The sequence below is a fragment of the Acinonyx jubatus genome, chromosome D1, assembly GCF_027475565.1.
Source record: "Acinonyx jubatus isolate Ajub_Pintada_27869175 chromosome D1, VMU_Ajub_asm_v1.0, whole genome shotgun sequence".
NCBI lineage: Eukaryota > Metazoa > Chordata > Mammalia > Carnivora > Felidae > Acinonyx > Acinonyx jubatus.
In genome coordinates this window covers 14,497,774-14,520,399 of record NC_069390.1, presented here as the reverse complement: position 1 = coordinate 14,520,399, position 22,626 = coordinate 14,497,774, and the positions used below count along the sequence as shown (strand labels likewise).

At 36.2% G+C, this 22,626-nt stretch overlaps 2 protein-coding genes across 2 annotated transcripts; both read left to right on the top strand.

Annotated features, from left to right (window-relative positions):
- Positions 1-8,960: 8,960 nt before the first annotated feature.
- On the top strand, positions 8,961-9,890 carry LOC106986274 (olfactory receptor 4P4-like). Its single transcript, XM_015084442.3, has one exon. The coding sequence runs from the start codon at positions 8,961-8,963 to the stop codon at positions 9,888-9,890; it is 930 nt and encodes a 309-aa protein (XP_014939928.3).
- A 10,071-nt stretch (positions 9,891-19,961) lies between these two features.
- Positions 19,962-21,299, top strand: LOC106986214 (olfactory receptor 4P4-like). The gene has a single exon (XM_015084386.2). The coding sequence runs from the start codon at positions 20,019-20,021 to the stop codon at positions 20,967-20,969; it is 951 nt and encodes a 316-aa protein (XP_014939872.1). The 5' UTR covers positions 19,962-20,018; the 3' UTR covers positions 20,970-21,299.
- The last annotated feature ends 1,327 nt before the right edge of the window (positions 21,300-22,626 follow it).

Here is a 22,626-nt window from a genome sequence, read left to right as displayed (position 1 = left end):
ATAGCATTTTATTTGTAATTTTAATTTCTAATTGTTGTTATTATAAAAATACACTTGATCTTTTGCATCGGCATTGTATTTGGTAACCTTGTTAAATTAACTGATCAGATCTATTAGACTTTTTTTTTGTAGAGCCTTAACATTTTCCACTTATACAATCGTGTCATCTGCACATACATATATTTTTACAGTTTCAATATTTTTCTTTCTAATCTGTGAGTCCTTTATTTCTTTTTCTTGCCTTATTGCAAGGGGTGGAGCCTAGGGTACAATGCAGAAATGAAATGGGGAGTGGGAAGACTGTCGCTTCCAATCTTAGTACTCACCATAAAGTAGGATGTAAGTTGTGGGTTTTATGCAGATGCTTTTATCAGGTTGAGCAAGTTCCTCTTTATTCTTTATTTGTTTAAAGATTTTTAAAAAAATCATAAACCTAAGCTGGAATTTGTCACTTTATATGCATCTATTAAAAGGGTCATGTGTTTCTTCTCCTTTTTTCTAGTAATTCAGTGAAAATCATTGATTGATTTTTGAATGTTGAATGTTTTATTCCTGGAAGAAACTCTACTTGGTCATAGAAAATTATAATTATTTTTAAAAAATGACCGATTTCATTTGTTAGTATGTTGTTTAAAATCTTTGTGTGTATGTTTGTAGAAGATATTTATTTGCCATTTTCTTTCTTGTAATGTGAGGACCTTTAGACGATGCTGCTTCATAAAATGATGTGCTTAGTATTCTTTACTCTATTTCTGAGACAAATTATGGAGAATTTTAGGGTCAACTTTCTCTTTCTATCAACAAGCGCTATTGATATTTTGATAGAAATTGCACTAAATCTGTAGATCACTTTGAGAGGTATTGCTATCTTAATTATACTAATCCATGAATATGAGATTTTTTTATTATAGGGCTTCTTTAATTTCTTTCAAAAATGTTTATGGAAATAGCCTAAATGCCCATCAACTGAAGAATGGATAAAGAAATTGTGGTTTATATACATAATGGAATACTACGTGGCAATGAGAAAGAATGAAATATGGCCTTTTGTAGCAATGTGAATGGAACTGGAGAGTGTTATGCTAAGTGAAATAAGTCATACAGAGAAGGACAGATTCCGTGTTTTCACTCCTATGTGGATCCTGAAAAACTTAACAGAAGACCATGGGGGAGGGAAGGGGGAAAAACAGAGAGGGAAGGAGGCAAACCATGAGAGACTTTTAAAAACTGAGAATACACTGAAGGTTGAAGGGGGGTGGGAGGGAGGGGAAAGTGGGTAATGCGCGTAGAGGAGGGCACCTGTTGGGATGAGCACTGGGTGTTGTATGGAAACCAATTTGACGATAAATTTCATATTAAAAAAATAAATAAAAAGAGAAAAAATGTTTTGAAACTTCTTTATTTTTTCCTTTCTCAATAAGATGCCTTTCATTTACTTTTTAAATCTAATTTCTCTAGTAAAAGTATTTTTAAAATTTTATTTATTTATTTATTTACTTATTTATTTTTAACTTAAACTTTATTTAGTGAGCATACAGTACAATATTGTCTTTGGGAATAGAATTCAGTGATTCATCATTTACATACAACATTCAGTGCTCACCGCAACAAGGGCCCTCCTTAATACCCATCATGCATCTAACCCCACTCCCACTTACCTCCTTCTGTCCAACCCTCAGGTTGTTCTCTATCACTAAGAACTTCTTGTGACTTGTTTCCCTCTGTCCTCTTTCCCCTTACCGTCCCATATGTTCATTTGTTTTATTTCAATTCCACATGTGAGTGAAATCATTTGCTATCTGTCTTTCTCTGATTGACTTATTGTTCTTAGCATAGTACTCTCTAGTTCCATCCTCATCATTGCAAATGGCAATATTCAATTCCTTTTGATGGCTGACTAATATTCCATACATCCATTGTATGTATATATACAATTACAAGTCTCACATTTTCTTTATCCACTCATCAATTTATGGACATTTGGGCCCTCTCCATAGTTTGGATATTGTTGTTGAAGCTACTATAAACATTGGGATGTATATACACCTTTGAATTCATATTTTTGTATCCTTTGGGTAAACACTTAATAGTGAAATTGCTGGGTAATAGAGTAGTTCGATTTTCAGTTTTTTGAGGAACTTCATACTGTTTTCCAGAGTGGCTACACCAGTTTGCCCTCTCACCGACAGTGTCAGAGGCTTCCCTTTTCTCCTCATCCTCACCAGCACCTGTTGTCTCTTCTGTTGTTAATTTTAGCCATTCTGACAGATGTGAGATGGTGTATTATTGTGGTTTTGATTTGTATTTCCCTAATGATGACTGATGTTGAGCATCTTTTCATGTGTCTGTTAGTCATGTGGATGTCTTCTTTGGAAAAGTGTCTATTCATGTCTTCTGCCCATTTCTTAACTGGGTAATTTACTTTGAGTCTGATAAGTTCTTTATAAATTTTGGATACTAGACATTTATCAGATGTGTTATAAAGCTGTAGTCATCAATACAGCATGGTTCTGCCCCCAAAACAGATACATAGTTCAATGGAACAGAATTAAAAAAAACCCAGAAATGGACCTATACCTCTATGGTCAACTAATCTTCAACAGAGCAGGAAAGAATATCCAGTGGAAAAAAGACATTCTCTTCAGCCAATGGTGTTGGGAAAACTGGGAAGTGACATGCAGAATAATGAAACTGGACTGCTTTTTTATACCATACGCGAAAATAAATTCAAAATGGATGGAAGACCTAAATGGGAGACAAGAAACCATCAAAATCATAGAAAGAAACACAGGCAGCAACCTCTTTGGCCTTGGCCAGAGCAACTTGTTACTAGATATGTTTCTGGAAGCAAGGGAAATGAAAGCAAACATAACTTTTGGGATTTCACCAAGAAAGAAAGCTTCTGCACAGTAAAGGAAACAATCACCAAAACTAAACGGCAGCATATGGGATTGGAGGACATATTTGCAAGTGACATGTTTTTTTTCCTCACACTGCATGGAGCCGAATGCATAACTTGAACTCGTGACCCTGTGATCGAGACCTGAGCTGAGAGCAAAAGTTGGATGTTTAACTAACTGAGCTACCCATGCATCCCTCTCTGGTAATCTTTAGTAAAATGTTGAATATAAGGAGTGAGAGTGAGCATCTTGGTATTGCTCTGACTTTCTGAGAGAAATATTTTGTGGGATGTGGATGTTTGTTGAGTGATTTGTCTAAATTATTTTTCTAAAATCTATATTCTTTGCTATGTGTGGTTATGAAAACTTCTCTCTCTCTCTCTCTCTCTCTGTGTCTCTTTTAAGTAGGCTTCACACCCAGTGTGAACCCATTTCAGAGCTTAAACTCATGACCCTGAGATATCAAGACCTGAGCTAGATCAAGAGTCGAACAGAATCATCTAGGCGCCCTGAACTATATCTTCTATTAGCTTAGTGGTTAGCTAGGTATTTGACAGAGACATCTTTGAACAATTTACACAAAAATAATAACACAGATCTAGATCTATCTTCGGTTGTGTTCAGACTTTTGTGTAATGTCACTTCTTCACAATATATTGAGGCTTTTTTAAAAATGATCTAATACTTAATTGTGTAAGTCTTCCATTTACACAAGGCAAATAATGTGTATTCTTTGTTATTTATATAATTTTATATATACATCTATATCCTTTTAAACTGCATTGTCTTTTTAAAAATGTTTATTTATTTTGAGAGAGGGAGTATGTGCGTGCAAGTAAGGAAGGAGCAGAGAGAAAGGGAGGGAGGGAGAGAATCCCAAGCAGGCTCCCCGCTGTCAACACAGAGCCCAATGCTGGGCTCCACCTCACAAACCATGAGACCATCACCTGAGCTGAAATCAAGAGTCCCTTAATTGACTGAGCCACCCAGGTGCCCCTAAACTGCATTATTCAGATCTTTTCTATCCTTCCTGACATATTGCCTGCTTTTCTCATCAATAATATAAAAAGGAACATTGAAATCTTCTACTGTGAAGATGGATTCATTTTTTTTTTTAATGGACTTACCTAATTTTGTTTCATGTCTTCTGAGGCTGTATTACTAAGTGCATGTATGAGTCATGGTCATGCAGCAAGGAGAAGACAAGTGCTGTAATTTAAGGGCAGTTTGTAAGAGGTAATTTTCATGATGTGGACCACTGTAGGAGAACCCAAGGAATGTGCGATGTTTCAGGCTAGTGGAGTTGAGTGTGTTAGAGTATGGTGCGTGAACAGAAGGGATGAGCAGAAGTGGAGATAAGCAATGCAAAAAGGAAAAATATATTATGAAATGAAACCTTAGATGGACCTTGCATGGACCTGGTAGGATCTGCTGTGAACTAAAGACTATGATTTATTCAATCTGTTCCCATTAGGTTCCACTGACACTCTATTTCTCTCTCACACAACGTGGAGAGGGAGGTAATACAAAGCAAAACAAAAACAAACCAAAATAAGGGGAGAAGATGTGCATTGTGGCACTTCCAAATTCTAACCAATATCCTAAGTAGGTAATATCCAATTAAACAAAAGGATTATACTTAGAATGATAAATAATTCTACATTTATTTAATTATTATGTATCATGATAAACAACAGACTCTTCAGTCTTCAAGGAAGTTATTCTAGGAGAGGAGAGGAAGAAAAACAAAGACCTATATTATTGCATCAGTGCTATAACATTACAGAAGTATTGAATCACTCAGGTAATAACTCTCAAGAGATAAATGAAATAAGCCTCAAGCCCATGTATATGACATTATAAAAATATAGGCTTTGTTTCTCAAATTATAACCACACACACATTGGCCACCGTACGATGCCCACGGGAGTTTTTCCCTCGGGTCCCTCGTGTGCTTTCACCTCAAGGTATTCCCAGCAATGCTTTCCTGAAAGGTTCATCGGGCTGGAAGCTTCGCAGGAAAGTCAGGGGCCTTCCGCATCTGTTTGCAGTTTTATAACACAGGCACAGAAAGTAAAAAACAAAACAAAACAAAACAAAACAGCCTGAAGGATCATCTTCACATTCCAAAGAGACGTAAAATGTTGCAGAAGTGAGCCTCCTGATGAGTAAGTATGTGTGTGTGTGTGTGTGTGTATACACACACATATATATATATTAATATAAATATATAATATATTATATATTCATTTATATAAAAATATGCATATATAAACTTGGAGAAAATAATTGGGATTTTTAACAATAATTCATTTTATATAAAAATTTGATCTTATGAAATTCCTATCTTTAAGTTTAAATTCTTCTGGAATGCATTTTCTTTGTGGTTACTTGCAAGAGAGGGCATTCAGAATATTCAGGAGAAAATATGGATAATTTGAGGGAAAATTGAGCCTTTAAAGCTTTTATATGTATTTGTGAGAGAGTATTAAGCAAAATGAATAAAGTATGAGCTTCTAAATCATACAGAAAAAGGTTTACATACAGATTTCTGCTTAGTACTTGTATAACATTGGGTTGAAGTTTCTTTATTTGCAAAAACGGGGACAATAGTATAATAGCTGATCAGGTCATACTGTAGATGAAATGGTTTTTAAATTAAAAATATTTTCTAAAGTGCCTAGAATATATTATTACTTAGTATTTTGTGTCTAAACATTTTAGTCTAACTACAGCACCTAGGTAAGACCATAACTTTTTATTTCACAATTTCTCCTTTATTATGGATACAATAGATTTTTTTTAATTTATTTATTTGTTTTTTGATGAGGAAGGGAAGAGAGAGAACAAGAGAGAGAATCCCAAGCAGGCTCCACACTGTCAGCGCAGAGCCCTATGCAAGGCTCAAACCCATGAACTGTGAGATCATGACCTGAGCCGAAATCAAGAGTCAGATGCTTAACCAACCGAGCCACACAGGTGCCTCATGGATGTGATAAGTAGTTTTTAAAAGCCAGAAAAATCATTTCAGATTGTCCTTGGTGGATGTTTACATTATCCACAGACTCTCATGTCCTTTAGTCATAAATCCATCTTCCAAATCACCTTATGAAACATTTTTTCCCTTTCAACCTATGGTTGTGTATTTGCAAACATTCTTCACAGAGATATTTCTCAAGTAATTTAAAGTTTAAGGAGAGATTCTTGAAAGAAATTCTTTAAATAAAAGGTATTTAAAAAAGTGGACTCAAAAAATTCTTTACTCCAAACCCCCTGTGCATCTAAGCATACATATGGTGATATATATATATGTAATTATATGTGTGTCTCTTTCTATATATATTTTTCTATATATATTCATTTATATGTAATATATATTTAAATTGGGAGAAAACAAGAAGGATTTTTAACAATTCATCTTGTATAAAAATTTGATCATATGAAATTATATATATAAATATTTCTATATAAATATATAATATATATAAATATTTCTATATAAATATATAATATATATAAATATTTCTATATAAATATATAATATATATAAATACACACACACATATATATACATATATATGTATGTATATTTATATATGTATGTATATATATATTCTGCTTTGGAAAATATTTTTCTATATGGGCCTGTGTTTTCCCAACTGATGTTCAATCTTTGTACTCTAAGCAACACTGGACCAAATGTTGAGAGATGTTGAATCTTGCACAAGAATGCAAGTTGAGTCTTGTTCAGGATGCATTCTAAACCAACAGCTGAACTTGCTACAGGTTCATTCGACAGCTTTAGGAAAAATTATCTGTAGATCCATATATGTCCTTCAACTGATCATATTCTTCCACAAACAAGGGTTAGGTTTAGATATTCTCAATTTACAAATAAATACGTATTTGACTAAGCTCTGTTTTGAATGCAAGACAAATAAATACCAACGCTAAGTTTTTCCTTGTACTTACTGTATATTTAACATGAGTACTTCAACCCACACCATTGTGGCCAAATAAGGAATCCATAGGTAAATCCAATGAGCCAATGAAAGTTCTGATATCTATTTTTTTATACAACAGTTTGTTCCTCTCCAAACATTTTTGGGACTTGACGAGTTAGAACTGTCAGGCCTTCCATTGTATATTCTTAAATGAACTTCATTTTGCTCTTGGATCCAGAAGTTTTAGTTCCACATACCAGCTGAAGGAGTAGGATCAGGGAGAATGAACTGCTCAGTGTGAACAAGAAATACTTAGCAAGACATGGGAGCCTGGATGCTCACCTTCACAATCATCAGATGAAGAATCTGTCCACTACGTCATATGTTTCCCCCGTTGGTACCATTAAAATAATTCATAGACATTAATATCTTTTAGGCAAATCATGATTTTGCTGTGGAGGATGCTTGGTTATGGGTAAAAGGTGATGTTTCCACATATTCACTCTCTGCTCCTGGGTCTACTGCATCTAAGTGGTTGCACTGTTCTAAATGTACTGTTAAATATTCAGGACATTCTTTAATCACACTGGGTTCTTCAATATGGCAACAGAGAACACCTAGCTCTCCACAATGTTTCTAACATGTTAACAACAATCTCTAATATGTGTCTTTAGAATGGTTAGGAAAAAGGGAAAGCTTTTACATGACAAGAACCTGTGTTCCTATTTCCAGATGCCCAAACAGGGTTTCCAAATCCCTATTTCCTGTATCTCCTTGTTCTAAATCTTGACCAAAACTGTCAAAAAGGGGAAGCACTGAAACTATTATCCACTAATCAAGGATATTTCTCTGCTATGATTAAGAACCTTGATTTTGTTCTTATTTTAAGAATATATCTTCAGTTTCAATGGATACATGCAATGTTTGTGTGTATTGGGACACTATATATAAATTATATACAGCATAGAGAAGGGGAAGGACTTGTTTAAAGTTATACAGGTGGTAAATGGCAGAGAGAAGTAAAACCCATATCTTTTAAGGAGATGGAAAACAGTTGGAAGTCCATTTGCTCAGTGGGTAATATGGCGGAGTTGTAAGAGCATGGGCATGGCATCTGAAACAGGTTTATATCTTTGGTTGCTACTTGATACCTTAATGACTTGGTGGGATTAACTGAACCCACCTATTTTTCTGTTTCCCCACATGTAAAATGAGTATCAGCATAGTAACCATTGGTCTGTTATGAATTAAGTGAATGCAAAATGCTTACAAGAGTTTTCAAACAGACAATATGGTTTCATTGAATACCATTTACAGTCCCTACTGGTACAGCCACTCTGGAAAACAATATGGAGGCTCCTCAAAAAGTTAAAAAATAGAACTACCCTAAGACCCAGCAATTGCACTACTATTTACCCTAAGGATATAAAAATGCCAATTTGAAAAGACACATGCACCCTGATGTTTATAGCACTTTATCAACAATAGTCAAATTATGGAAAGAGTCCAAATGTCCTTTGACTCGTGAATGGATAGAGAAAATGTGGGGTAGATAGAGCAATGACATGGAGGGAGCCAGAGAGTATTGTCCTAAGCAAAATAAGTCAGTTTGAGATTCATACCATATTATTTCAGTCATATTTGGAATTTAAGAAACAAAACAAATGAAAATAATGGGAATCAGAGAGACAAATCAGGAAACAGACTCTTAATTATAGAAAACAGACTGATGGCTACTGGAGGGGAGGTGGGTGGGGGTGGGTTAAATGGGTGAATGGGTGTTAAGGACCGCAATGTGATGAGAACCAGGGGTTGTATGTAAGTGACGAATCACTAAATTCTACAACCGAAACTAACATTATACTGTATGTTAACTAATTGGAATGTAAATAAAAATTTGAAGAAAGAAAAAATTAAACAAATATCATTTGAAATATAATGACTCCCTTAACCCAAAAGGATTTCAAAGATTGAGCCTGTGACAAATTCTCTATGACCTGCGTCTTTTTTTAGTGTGTAAATACCCCCAAACTCAAAAGGTGCTATTGACAATGTATGTTCTGTATCGTTTCAGATGAATTAACTTTCTGTTTAACTCTGGACTCACCTCAACCTCATGGAAAATCAGAACAACGTCACAGAATTTGTTTTCATGGGTCTGTGGGGAAATAAGCAAATGGAGCTCCTGTTCTTTTTCTGGTTCCTGCTCTGTTACTTGGCAATCTTAATGGGCAACTTCATTATCTTACTCACAATCACCTGCAGCCATTTAATCGAAGAGCCGATGTACTACTTTCTCTGTCACCTTTCCCTCATGGATCTCTGCTACACCTCCACCGTGGTCCCCAGGCTACTCAGGGACTTAGGCGCCACAAGAAGAAACATTTCCTATAACAATTGTATGACTCAGCTCTTCGCTGCCCACTTGCTGGCGGGTGTGGAGATATTCATCTTGGTGTCCATGGCTTTTGACCGCTATGTTGCCATTGTCAAGCCCCTGCACTACACGGTCCTCATGAACCGGCAGAGGTGTAACATGTTGATCTTCACGGCCTGGGCTGTGGGTTTTTGGCACTCCATTGCTCTGTTGCTCATGGTACTCAACTTACCTTTCTGTGGTCCTAATCAGATAGATCACTACGTATGTGATGTGAAGCCTCTTTTGAAACTGGTGTGCAGAGACATTCGTGTTGTTAGTATCTTAGTGATTGCTAATTCAGGGATGGTGGCGGTTGTCATTTTTCTTGTCCTGGTGGCTTCTTACATACTCATATTATATAATCTTAGGACCCGTTCCTCCGCAGGGCGACGCAAAGCTCTCTCCACCTGCAGCTCTCACATAATGGTGGTGGTTTTATTCTTTGTGCCTTGTATCTATATCTATGTTCTACCTGCGGGGAGCGAGAACAAGGATAAGGAAATCTCCGTGTTTTACACTGTGATTGCCCCCATGCTGAATCCTCTCATCTATACCCTGAGAAACACGGAGATGAAAACCGCCATGCGGAAGGTGTGGTCTAAAATGGCACATTCAAATTTCCAGTAAAGGTGGTAATAACTGCACTTCCAACTTTGTGTCCCCAGAGCATATTATTTCAGGTGTTACAGAAAACATATAACTTTTGGGGGAAAGCTGGACCAAATGGCCTCTAACATAGAAGAGCCAAAGAAGGAAGTCACTGCAGTTCAGATTGTAGTCTGCACTCTAAACTTTCCAACTGGTTCCAGATATGGTTGCATGGGTTTGAGGAATGCTAGAAATGCCTTTCTAAAACACATGCCCAATCATATCACTACTCTCTCCAAAGATATGCAAGGAACCCTATATTCCTTGGAACAAAATCCAAACTTCTCGCTGTTTGTGAAAATTTCTCCTGGCCAAACTTGCTAATGTCAGAAGTTACTACATTGGTATAAAGCATGGTGTTACAATGAAAGATATTGGGGCCAGGGAGAGGTGAATGATTATTGACTCTGGTGTGTTTTTATCTCTGTGTCTTGTTAATTTGCTTCATATATGCATCCTCCCCCCTTTTGAAATATTTAGTTAATTTTGAGAGAGAGGGAGAGATAATGAGAGAGAGAGAGGTAGTGCAAGTGAGGGAGGGGCAGAGAGAGAGGGAGACACAGAATCCGAAGCAGGCTCCAGGTCTGAGCTGTCAGCACAGAGCCAGACATGGGCCTGGAACTCATGAACTGTGAGATTATGACCTGAGCTGAAGTCCAACGCTTAACCGACCGAGCCACCCAAGTGCCCCATATGCCTCCCCTTTACTCAAATATCTATGAAATGAGTACTATTGTACTTTAGAAAGTTGCAATATTACTTTGACTAACACATGTGAAGATTTAGCAGGGCATATGGCTGCTGGAAACGTTACATATTTTCGTTCTTTCTCTACCCTTCTTCATTTATTCCCTGTGCTTGGATGCTTTCAACCAGCTGCACTGGACTTCTCTATATTCTCCAAACATACTCTAAAGTCTGTCAGCGCTATGACTATTTCTTCTCTCTTCTCTGCTTATGTTGCCCCCACTATGCCTTAGTGTTCATGTCTTACCTATAAGTCAGACTCTTGATGTTTTCTTATTCCACAAGATTTTGCTGACTCATGGACAGACCAGAAGCATTTCTAATCTGTTCTTTTGTTGATATGAAACTGTACATCTCCTCCTTTTAAAATAATCCTGTGCCCCATATTAGTGTTTCTTCTTCTGTGTTTTTCCAGTTTGATTGAGCCAACTCAAAGAAGTAGTATATATTTATTTTCTTTTATCTGTTTTCTAGCAATAAACCCATGGAAATTAAGAAGTTAACAGGTAATGAATTACTTTCAAAGATACTATCTTCTCTTTTTATTGGCCTTTATACATTGTTCTCACATATCCAGCACTTCCCCTTATGTTATGAGCTATCATGCATTAATAATAAAATGTGTAATGCCAGAAAGGTTAAAACTTCAACATACATTCCCTGTAGCAATCAGGGATGAAGTCCAACAGACTGTAAGCCCCCTATAATATCTTTTTTCTTATTTTCTGCATTTTGAGGTACTACTATTTTAATTTTCATTTATTCCTTGTCCTCTGAATCACATAGCCTGGGTCTTGGTTCCCATTTGTATAGACATTTCTCTCTGCGAAAGTATTTGCCTTTCTCAGCAGAACGATTGCATCGTTTTCACAGTTTCCTCGATTGAATTACTCCTGCCCCAGAGCCAATGAGAAGTCCAGGACAAAACATAAATGAGATAGTGTTTGCTCTAATGTCAGGAAATCTTCCTTTGATAGTTCTATTTTTAGAACTTTTCACACATCGAATTACTTTTTTGTTCTTCATGGATCCAGGAAAACCTGTGGCTTATCAAAGATAAACATTTTATTTCATAGGAAATCAAGTCTGTCTAGTCATAGTTTGGTTTGAACTGGCTTAATATAGTAATTCTCCAAAGAATATTTGGATTATTTTTAATACAGAAATGTAGTGTGTGGGGCGCCTGGGTGGCTCAGTCGGTTGGGTGTCCGACTTCGGCTCAGGTCATGATCTCGCAGTCCGTGAGTTCGAGCCCCACATCGGGCTCTGTGCTGACAACTCAGAGCCTGGAGCCTGTTTCAGATTCTGTGTCTCCCTCTCTCTCTGACCCTCCCCCATTCATGCTCTGTCTCTCTCTGTCTCAAAAATAAATAAACGTTAAAAAAATTAAAAAAAAATGTAGTGTGTATATTTGTTCCTGTGTATGTGTGATAATTCTGTGTGTGTGTGTGTGTGTGTGTGTGTGTGTGTGTGTGTAGTAGGGGGCACGTTGATGGTCTTGAGGATGGGTCAGAGGAAATACTTGACCCATCAGAAAGAATGCTACACAACAAAACCAAAACATTTTCTTATCATTTGTTTTTTTCTCAAGAATTCATAAGATTTTATTGGCAAAAAATTATGACTGTTTTATATAGTAAGCCCACCAAAAATATACTGAGCTATATTTTGTGTGTATATATATATATGTTATCCAGTGTGTGTGTGTATATATACACACACACTGGATAACTTAGTTATCCAGTTATAAGTTGTTCTTTCTAGAATTCTCTTTCCAGTCTGTAGAACAATATTTAATAACTTCAAAAATACCTGGAATCTCATTTTTTTAAATCTTTTTTAAAATATTTATTTATTTTTGAGAGAGGGACAGCGTGAGTAGGAGAGGGGCAGAGAAAGAGGGAGACACAGAATCTAGAGCAGGCTCCAGGATCTGAGCTGTCAACACAGAGCCCAATGTGGGGCTCGAACTCATTAACTATGAGATCATGACCTGAGCTGGAGTCAGACACTTAAGCAACTGAACCACCCAGGCACCCCTAAAATCTCGGTTTTATAAGTAAATCCATGTACTCCATAAAACAGAAGGTTTTAGAAGGTGATTAGAAAAGAAGGATAAATAGAACAAAATCAATTCTCAGCAGAGAACTGAGACAAATGCAGGGATTGGGGTTGTAAGTGAGTCACTTATACACATGTCTAATAAGGATGATCCTGTGTTTTTGTGTTATGGGTAGAGATATGACCAGCTACCTCCTTCTGTGTGGTGACACAAGCCAGCTTGAGTGAAGCTTGGTCAACAAGATGCATTATACTGGAATGGACAACCAGTAAAACATGAGCTCTGATATCCATCATTCTGACATGCTAGAATCTCTCATTTCCTCAGGGTTACTCTACTTTAAAAGGCTGGAAGCCAGCAGTAAACACATAAAAACCTGTTTCTTTCACACACAGAAGGCACAGCGTTCTTTTCCTTATGCGCATTTGGTAGCTCTTTGAGTGAATCTTTTTAACCTCTGGAAGCTCGTGTTCTTATTGGAACCACAGAACTAACTCTATTTATCTCACAATATGTTCAGTTGTGAGATAAAACGATACAAGAAGTTAAAGCACAAAATAAACTCTCAATAAGTTCTAGTTATTTTTGTTGTTTTGTACCAGATAATTTCCTATATAAGTTGATCTCCTAAAGTTTTACATGTATTAAGGAAATTTTTCATATATGAATTTGTGTATGAGGGAGGAGAATTGGTTCACCTCGTATCAGTGTGCACATTTTGGACTGAACCAACTAACCTGCAGAAATGAAGTAACACAGGACTAAGCCAAATGGTAAACAAAATAAAAGTTGGGCTATATATTGAGACTGGATGTCCCTTCATATTTTATTATATTCTCACGTAATGATTATATATATATATATATAAAGATATATATATATATATATAAAGATATATATATGTAAATATAAAGGATATATATATATATATAAAGGATATATATATACATATATATATAAAGATATATATATAAAGGATATATATATATACATACATATGTATATATATATATATACATACATATGTATATATATATATATATATATATATATATATATATATATATATAAAGGATAGATTGTTTCTTCTTGAATCTTTCCTTTTCTTCTGTTCTCTATTCCCCAACCATCTATTTCATCAGTATTGGTCCCTGGCAACAAATACCTTGGGTTCCAGTCCTGATATTACAGGTCACTAACTTTATTCATCTGTCTGCTCTACCCACATATGTTACTCTGGATAACGATGCATATTGGACGGTACCGCGTGTGTTTGGCTGTGTTTGTCCCTCCCCAAGTCAGATCTTTCTGAAGCTACTATAAAAGGAAAATTCCAAAATGGAGCAAGCAAGCCTACTTAAGATAGTCTCTTTTTACAAATAGGATCAGGAGGCCATAAGTAAGGAAGCGTTTAGGCACATCTGCATTGGAGAAACCATGAAGATTTTTGAACTTTTCAGAGAGCTGGCAGCCTTTAGCCTGGAGTTAACTTCCTTTCTCCTCATGACACCTGAGTCATCAGCATTCTTTGCTTCTAAAAGTGTTCCAATCCTTCATTTGCATATTAACCCAACCAATCCCAGTTACCCTAATTCCAATCTCTGTTTTGCAGAAGGGACCTGAATGAGAATTACACTCATAGCCTTTTGCCTGTATAACTCTGCCTCTCTTTGTCTTCCTGGGAACGCAGTTTAGGTTCCTACCAGAATCTGTGCCTCCCCAATTACAATTGCAGTTGCCCAAATAAATGTTTCTATGTTTTAACTTTCAGTGAATTTTTTCTTAGTCAATACTAGCTTAATACTATTCCACACTATATTATTTTTCTTCGGAAAGTAAGACGAACACAAGGCAGGCAGAGCTTCTGAATTGCTCTGTCTGAATAGAGCATTGGGGAACCTTCAGGGAAACTGCTGGACACAGGCTAACACAAAGATAAGAAGTAAAGGGGTACTAGGGTGCCTTTCTCAGTTAAGAGTCCAACTCTTGATTTTGGCTCAGGTCATGAGATCAAGCTTCACTTTAGGCTCTGCACTAGGCCTGGAACCTGCTTAAGATTCTCTCTCTCCCTCTCCCTCTGCCCACTCCCCACCTCCCCACCCCCTCACTCTCTTTATCTCTTAAAAAAAAAAGATAGATGTAAAAAGGATAAGATGTAAAGTTATATCCAGAAAATGCCCAAATGCCCACAGGCACCAGGGCCAGTCTCATGGAGAGCAATACAGAGGTCTTTGGTGAAGATCTGTTCATGAATGCCTCTGGGAATGTAATTTCTTAAGACTTTCAAAGACCTATAAATTCTTGTGTTGTCATATGTTATATTCTGCTTTTCCAAATCAGCTTTCCTTTAGGGATAGGCATACAATAAATGACATTCTAAAACTTAAAATGTGTGTTTGTTTTTGTAAGAATTTCAAAATACTTCATGTTTTTCTTTTCTTTTCTTTTCTTTTCTTTTCTTTTCTTTTCTTTTTTTTTTTTTTTTTTGTAGTCTGAAGGTCCATTTCTTACATCCCTGATGGTTAATGAATACTTAAACTCCACCCCCCTCCCCTTGCAGATGTATAAAATGTTCTAAGACATGCTGAGATTCTCAAGATAATTTTGGAGAATTGACCTACACATGTTTGCATGACTGGTGTATAAATCTCTGCCTTTTTCTTTCAGCTTTAGACACTGGAGAAAAATCAGTAGAGTGAGTACCTCAGGAGGGGGCTCTCCTGATTTGGTCTAAAACTAATCTTACAGCCCCTGAGATCTAATGATCAGTGAATTAACCATGCCGCTTCCTTTGGAGATGCTCCACCATCTGCTTCGAGGTGGTTCTATGCTATTTAAGTTTATTCCATTTAATTTCATTCTTACACTGTATTTTCTGTGGCAGCATAAGATAATTTGATTACTATAAAAATAATGTAGCTAACTTTAGTCTTATTGTACATTATTCGCAAGCAGAATTCCACGGGTGAACAAGAATAGGTGAGTCGAAGTTAAGGAAATCTTCAAGTTTCAGCAAAATTTATTGAGTCCTTTTCTGGTGCTTTTATATATTTCCCCCATATTCTTGTGAAGGAATAGCCCAGCTTTTATGACTGCATATCCCAATGATGAGTTATTTTCTAGCTTTCAAAAATTTTGCTACCCTAAAATGGACTAGATTTGTTTGATTGAATTAAGTTAGCTTTATAGCGGGCCATATTCTGGTATCATTAGGAGGAAATATGAACTTACAGTGGAAACTACTTTGAGAGCAATAATTCTTGTTGTTTTAATAGCACAGTCAAAATGCAGCATTTTTATGCAATACGACCAAACTAATAAAGTAATAATCTGACTGGATTTTTAGAGTACAGGAAAATTGCATGCTAATGGTTAGCATTAAGAAATGACCAAAGACCAGAAGCTTTAATGTTGATGGATTCCAATTTACCAACTTTATCTTTAATGGATTGTGTTTTTTGGGTCATTCAGATTTATATATTACATACTTTTCTATACTTTGATAAAAAGTTTTAAACACCGAAAAAAGAAATGACTAAAGACAACTAATTGTTTAGAGTAATTTTGTTTCTTTTTACTAAAAGATTGCTCCAAACTGAAATTTATCATGGTCATCCTCATTAACATATAGTGATAGTTTCAGGTTTCTTGTTTCCTTGTTAGACTGGTTATATATGTATGCATGGCAATTTCAGAAACTCCTCACTCAAAAAAAGAGAAAAAGTATAAGGAAGATAATGTGTAGTTTTGAACCACGTATGACCCTGGGGTATTTCATATTATTTTTTATTCCTCATTATATTTTTGCATTATGTAATAGTTTATCGATTCTATAAATATGGGCCATGAAGCTTTAAGAGGTTAGCAATAACTTCAATGTTCATAAATGACATGGAAGGGGAGAAAGTGAATTCTGCTTATGAGTTCTTATTAAAAGTTATTGGTCTATAAGAAAGGAAGACATTAATAAAGTTAGTAAGAAAAATGTTTGCATAGTGTCTTTACTCAAATGGGGTGATCGAGTTCTCACAGAACAAGGGCCAGATTACCCAGATTTTAAACTCTACGCTTCAATTCTAAATAACTATATTTAAAGTGAAATAAGGCAAATATAAGGGCATATTTCACTTCATATTGTAGACATATTTAGGTAATTGGTTTTCTTTTTACGTTCAAATTATTACTATATAGAAGCACAATTTGAATCAAAACAGTTCACCATTCAGTAATTATACTTCTCCATGTTTCTACATCTTTCTTGTTCTGTGATTCCAACCACCTTTAGAAGGAGTGCATAATATTTCTTCCTCTCATCACTTATGATTTCAATTATTTGACAAATTGGAAGATGTGGTCAAGAATCTACTGCATGTTTCAATGACAATAATCCTCTCACTGGGCTGCATCCACATGTCCCTTTTACTTCAACTAATAGCAGTGATTATAATAGCATGTTCCCCAGATTTCAGGATCAGAGTTTATGAGCTTGTGGATGAAACATCTGTGATAATCTAGAAAACAAGCCAAAATCCTATCTGAAGGAATACACATTTTGCTAAAAATGACCTAAAATTATTTCAAAATGATTTGGAATCAAGAAGGCTAGACCCCATGTTTATATCCCCCCAAATATTCACAAACATAGACTGGGTGATTGGTAATCTGTGACCTTGCATACTTTTTAAAATTGGGATGCGATTCAAAGTGTTTCCCCTCACTGCTGGCCTCTGGGACACCCTGTTGTCTTGCTCTGCTCACAAGCGTGGGATACAGCCCCCGACTGACTGGGAATCCAGATATCTGTCCTCCACAGAATATTACTTTCTGCTGTTAATAAATTACTTAGAATATCTTGATCTGAGTCTCTTTTATTGAAAATCAGGGGTTTGGATACGTCAAGTGATATCCATTTTACGTGGTTGACCAACCGACTTATCTCACAATTAACTTTAAGTCAATTTGTTTTAGGCAAACACATCTATCTGTTAAGTACACAGCATGCCATCTCCTACATTAGGAATCAGCATTAACTATAATAAGGTAAGGAGAAAATTGATCAATAAATCATAAAATTATGAACCTCTATTTAAGAACAGGTCACTATTGAACACTATGAACTTGATAATTATTTTTGGTTTGTTAAGAACAATACAGAGGTTAGGAAGCCTTGTAGCAATAATAAGTCATCGCGGGAAGAGACTGAGTTTTTTTCTTCTTGATGAAATGAGGTTGAATGGTAATTTAAAATAGAATTCGTTTCTCATAGTATAGACCATTTTAAATGCTACACCAATTACCCACTCACCATCTAAACTGATCTTAAGGACAAAAGTTTGAATTTGTGTGTCATGGGATTTGATGGCTTCTAAATAGTTTTGCTACAGTAGCATTTGGTGGTTTTTAAAAAATGTTTATTTATTTTTGAGAGAAAGAATAATAATTTATTATTTATCTTTGAGAGAGAATGACAGAGTGAGCAGGGGAGGGGCAGAGAGAGGGGGGACAGAGGATCTGAAGTGGGCTCTATGCTGACAGCAGAGAGCCAGACCCCAAGTTCACACTCGTGAACCGTGAGATCGTGTCCTGAGCCCAAGTCAGACACTTAACCAACTGAGCCACCCAGGTGCCCCTATAGTCTCTGTTTTTTTAATAGTCACCCAGAGTGCCAAGATAAGGTGGCTACATCGGGTCAGACAAAGGTGGAAAGTGTGGAATAGTGTTTGCATCTCATGGAGTGTCAGTTCAGTCCTCAGCACTGGAGAAAACGGCTCCCGGAGCGCATTCTCTCTATCCTACACACTATTTCCCTCTACATAAATAATATCTCAAGGTTGTCCAAAAGATGCAAATTGGCGAATCTTTGATCCATTCATTAATACAACATCTAGTTGCTGAGTGCTGAAACAAATCTCTCTTGGGGCTACCTTCTGTATCATCTCCTTTTGTTGAATTTTATCGCCAAGAGTGAAAATCTTAGGAAAAGTCATGAAATATGAACAATGTACATATGCTTGGGCAATTTCTTTTTACCTTTCATGTATCACTTGCCATCACAAATTTAGATTAATTTTAACCATTTTTTTTAATTTTAACTTGTAAACTGTAAGTTGGATAAATGAATAAATTGGCTTTATTTCTTACAACTTTAATCCATTGTCAGTCTATTTGCTGCTTAGTGTTCAACCATTCTTTGCTCTTAATGTACCTAAAACTATTTTAGTATAAGGTGTGCAACTGGTATGTTTATTGACAGGACAAGGAAGTTCATCCTTTAAACAAATTAAACAATTCAAGCTGATGTATTTCTTTCCTTTTTTTTCAAGCTTTTTATCAAATTCTAATTAGTTGACACACAGTGTAATGTTAGTTTCAGGAGTAGAAGGTAACAATTCAACATTTACATACAACACCCTGTGCTCATCACAGCAAGTGCCGTCCTTAATCCTCATATGTGGAATTTAAGAAACAAAACAGATGAACACAGGGGAGGAAAAAGAGAAAACCAAGAAGCAGACTCTTAACTATAGAGAACAAACTGACATATTTTTGATAAATTTTTATTCCCAAGGATACTCCGAAATCAAACAGGAAATTTGTCCAGATCATTCTGAAAAAAAAAAAAAAAAAAAAGTTGACTCTATGGATAAAAGCATGCATTTTAAAATGTGCACAATTTTTTTAAAGGACGTAAATTATACTTTTTGTTATCTAATTTACAAAATTAACAATAGCTAATTTTTTAACATCAAACTAACATTTAAATGTTCCATAATCATTATTGTTAATGTTGAAAAGTTAACATCATTTTCCCCATTATACAATTATTTACAATAGATTTCTAAAATGAGAGAAATAGGGGTGCCTGGGTGGCTCAGTCAGTTATCGTCTGGCTTTAGCTCAGGTCATGATCTCACAGTTTGTGAGTTCAAGCCCCACGTTGGGCTCTGTGCAGACAGCTCAGAGCCTGGAGCCTGCTTCGGATTCTGTGTCTCCCTCTCTCTCTCTCCCCTCCCTTGCTTGTGCTCTCATCCTCTCTCTCTCAGAAATATTAAATGAATAAACTTAAACTAAACTAAACTAAACTAAACTAGACTAGACTAGACTAAAATAAAATAAAAAGAAGTGTAAATCTATGTATCAGGAATAATTAATTTTACTCATTCAATGGCGCCAATTTACTTTTTTAGTGAATTTTAATTATTGTTGCCATGCTGCTAATTTTTTTAATAAAGATTCATGTTTTCTTTCTTTTCAGGTATTTAACCCATTCGTCTATAATATACGCCAGTCTGAAACAGATGGAGAGTCAGAGGAATGTCTCAGAATTCATTCTTTTGGGACTTTCGTATGACCATCACACACAAATATTTTGCTTTGTGTTCTTCTTATTCTGTTATGCTGCTCTCTTGGTAGGAAACCTTCTGATCCTTATCTCTATTCGATGCAGCTCTCTTTTCCACCAACCAATGTACTATTTCCTCAGCCACTTATCCTGTATGGACATCTGCTTCACCTCTAGCATTACACCCAAATTCATTGCTGACCTCCTAGTGGGAAGAAAAGCCATCTCCTATGGTAACTGTATGTTACAGGTCTTTACCATGCACTTCTTCGGAATGATTGAAGTCTTAATCCTCACCGTCATGGCCTTTGATCGCTACGCTGCCATCTGCAAACCTCTCCACTACCTGCTTGTCATGAACAGAGCAAGGTGCAATCTCCTCGTCTTAGCTGCTTGGGCTGGTGGGGCCGCGCACTCCTTTCCTCAATTTTTTCTGGTAATCAGGTTGCCCTTCTGTGGTTCTAATGAGATTGACCACTATTTTTGTGACATTTTTCCTTTGCTTAAAGTTGCCTGTTCTGACACCTATGTTACTGGTGTCCTTTTGGTTGCCAATTCAGGAATGGTTACCTTAGTGGCATTTGTGGTCTTGTTTTTTTCTTATGTCATTATATTATTCACTTTAAGAAATCATTCAGCCAAAGGAAGGCGCAAAGCCCTCTCTACCTGTGGGTCGCATATCACTGTGATAATTTTATTTTTTGGGCCTTCAATCTTTGCCTACCTTCGACCTCCAACCACTTTCCCTGAGGATAAGGTATTTGCTCTGTTTTACACCATCATCGCTCCGATGTTCAATCCCTTCATCTACACTCTGAGGAACTCAGAGATGAAAAATGCCATGAGAAATGTCTGGAATCAAACATTGGAGCTCAATATCTTTTATAAAAAACAGAGGGGCAGCTAGGTACGGATAAGGGAGAAAGGAAACCATCTCACAGAGTAATTTTTCCTTTGGTAACATTTTATGAGTGACAGAAATAGGACTTGGAGTTTCATAGTGACTAAAAAGAAATAGTAAGTCATCCATACAAAATATAAGCTTAAAACTTAGTTCATTTTGCAGGCTTTGAGATGTTATGAACAGGTTGACATGCACAAAATCAGTTATATGCATAGTTAAGACAATATTACAGGAGCCGAGAATTGTGATGTGAAAAAGAAAATTGGAGTTATCTTGCGTTAGAAAATGGAGGTTTGGTAGCTAGACCACACAATGAGCCATTCTGTATGGCAAAGAGACAGTTAAATTCCATGATTTTAAGACCAAATTTTGGTTTATGATAGGATCGTCACCTAAATGAACTCCAGAGGTATTTAGAAATGAATTACATAGCAAGAAGTGGGCATAATGAAATATGATTTAAAGTGATTCTGTGGTTTTAACTCTGGACTTCACGTTGGAAATAAAAATAAACTAGTAAAGGGGCACCTGGGTGGTGCAGTCAGTTGGGTGTCTGACTCTTGGTCTCAGCTCTTGTTGTGGTCTTGCCGTTTACGGGTTTGGGCCCCGTGTTGAGCTCTGGGCTGGTGGTGTGGAGCCTGCTGGGGATTCTGTCTCTCCTCTCTGCCCCCCCCCCCAACCCACCCCGCCACTGTGCTCACTCTCTTTCTTTCTCTCTCTCAAAATAAATAAATACACTTAAATTTTTTTAATGATAAGAAATAAACTAGTAAACATAGAGTGAAATCAATTACTCAAGATATTAAAAACACACTCACTGATTTTCTACATATTGGTCCATTAAAAAAAATCCATACAGGAACTGAATCATAAAATGCCAGAAATTAGGAGGACGGACACTGTTTATAAGATCCAGAGTCTTTCTTATTTACACAAGACGTGAGTTCAAACAAACAAACTTCAATCACAAAACCCTCTGATACAAATCATGGAAATGAGTGGAAATGACAGATCATCTTTGAAACAAACATGAGGATTCTCTAGAAGAACCTGAAACAAACTTGATGAAATGTGTTCATTTGTATCTCTAATAAGATGCAAAAATAAATGCTTTCTTTGAAAACAGGAAATATCACAAAACGGAAGAGATTGTGTAACCAGATTATATGAAAAGAATGACAATGAAAATACAGGAATAGTTTTCGCCTATGTAAATGCAATACTAAAATTACAATGATTATAAAGGCCTTATATACAGAAGGATAGAAAAGTAGAAAAGTTTATGAGGAAGATGTAATTCAATAGAGTTTTTATAACAGAGAAATTGGACAGATAATCAGTTTGTCAAGTTACTAGTAAAACAAAAATATTGCCAGATTGAAAAGTTCAAGCTTTACCCTTTATTTAATGTGTTGCTTTTAACCAAATTTACTCAACTTACCTTTTGGGGGTCCTAACCAGGTAGATCACCACATCTGTGATGTGAAGCCCCTTTTGAAACAGGTATGCAAAGATATTTGTGTGGTTAGTGTCTTGGCGATTGCTAATTCCGGGATGTTGGTGGCAGACATTTTGTTGCCCTGCTGGCTTCTTACCTACTCGTGTGATTTAACCTTAAGACCCGCTCCTCTTCAGGGTACTGCAAAGCTCCACCTGCAAC

Excerpts from the sequence above, each read along its gene's own strand:
- LOC106986214 (XM_015084386.2), top strand. The coding sequence starts at position 20,019 with ATGGAGAGTCAGAGGAATGTCTCAGAATTCATTCTTTTGGGACTTTCG.
- LOC106986274 (XM_015084442.3), top strand. The coding sequence starts at position 8,961 with ATGGAAAATCAGAACAACGTCACAGAATTTGTTTTCATGGGTCTGTGG.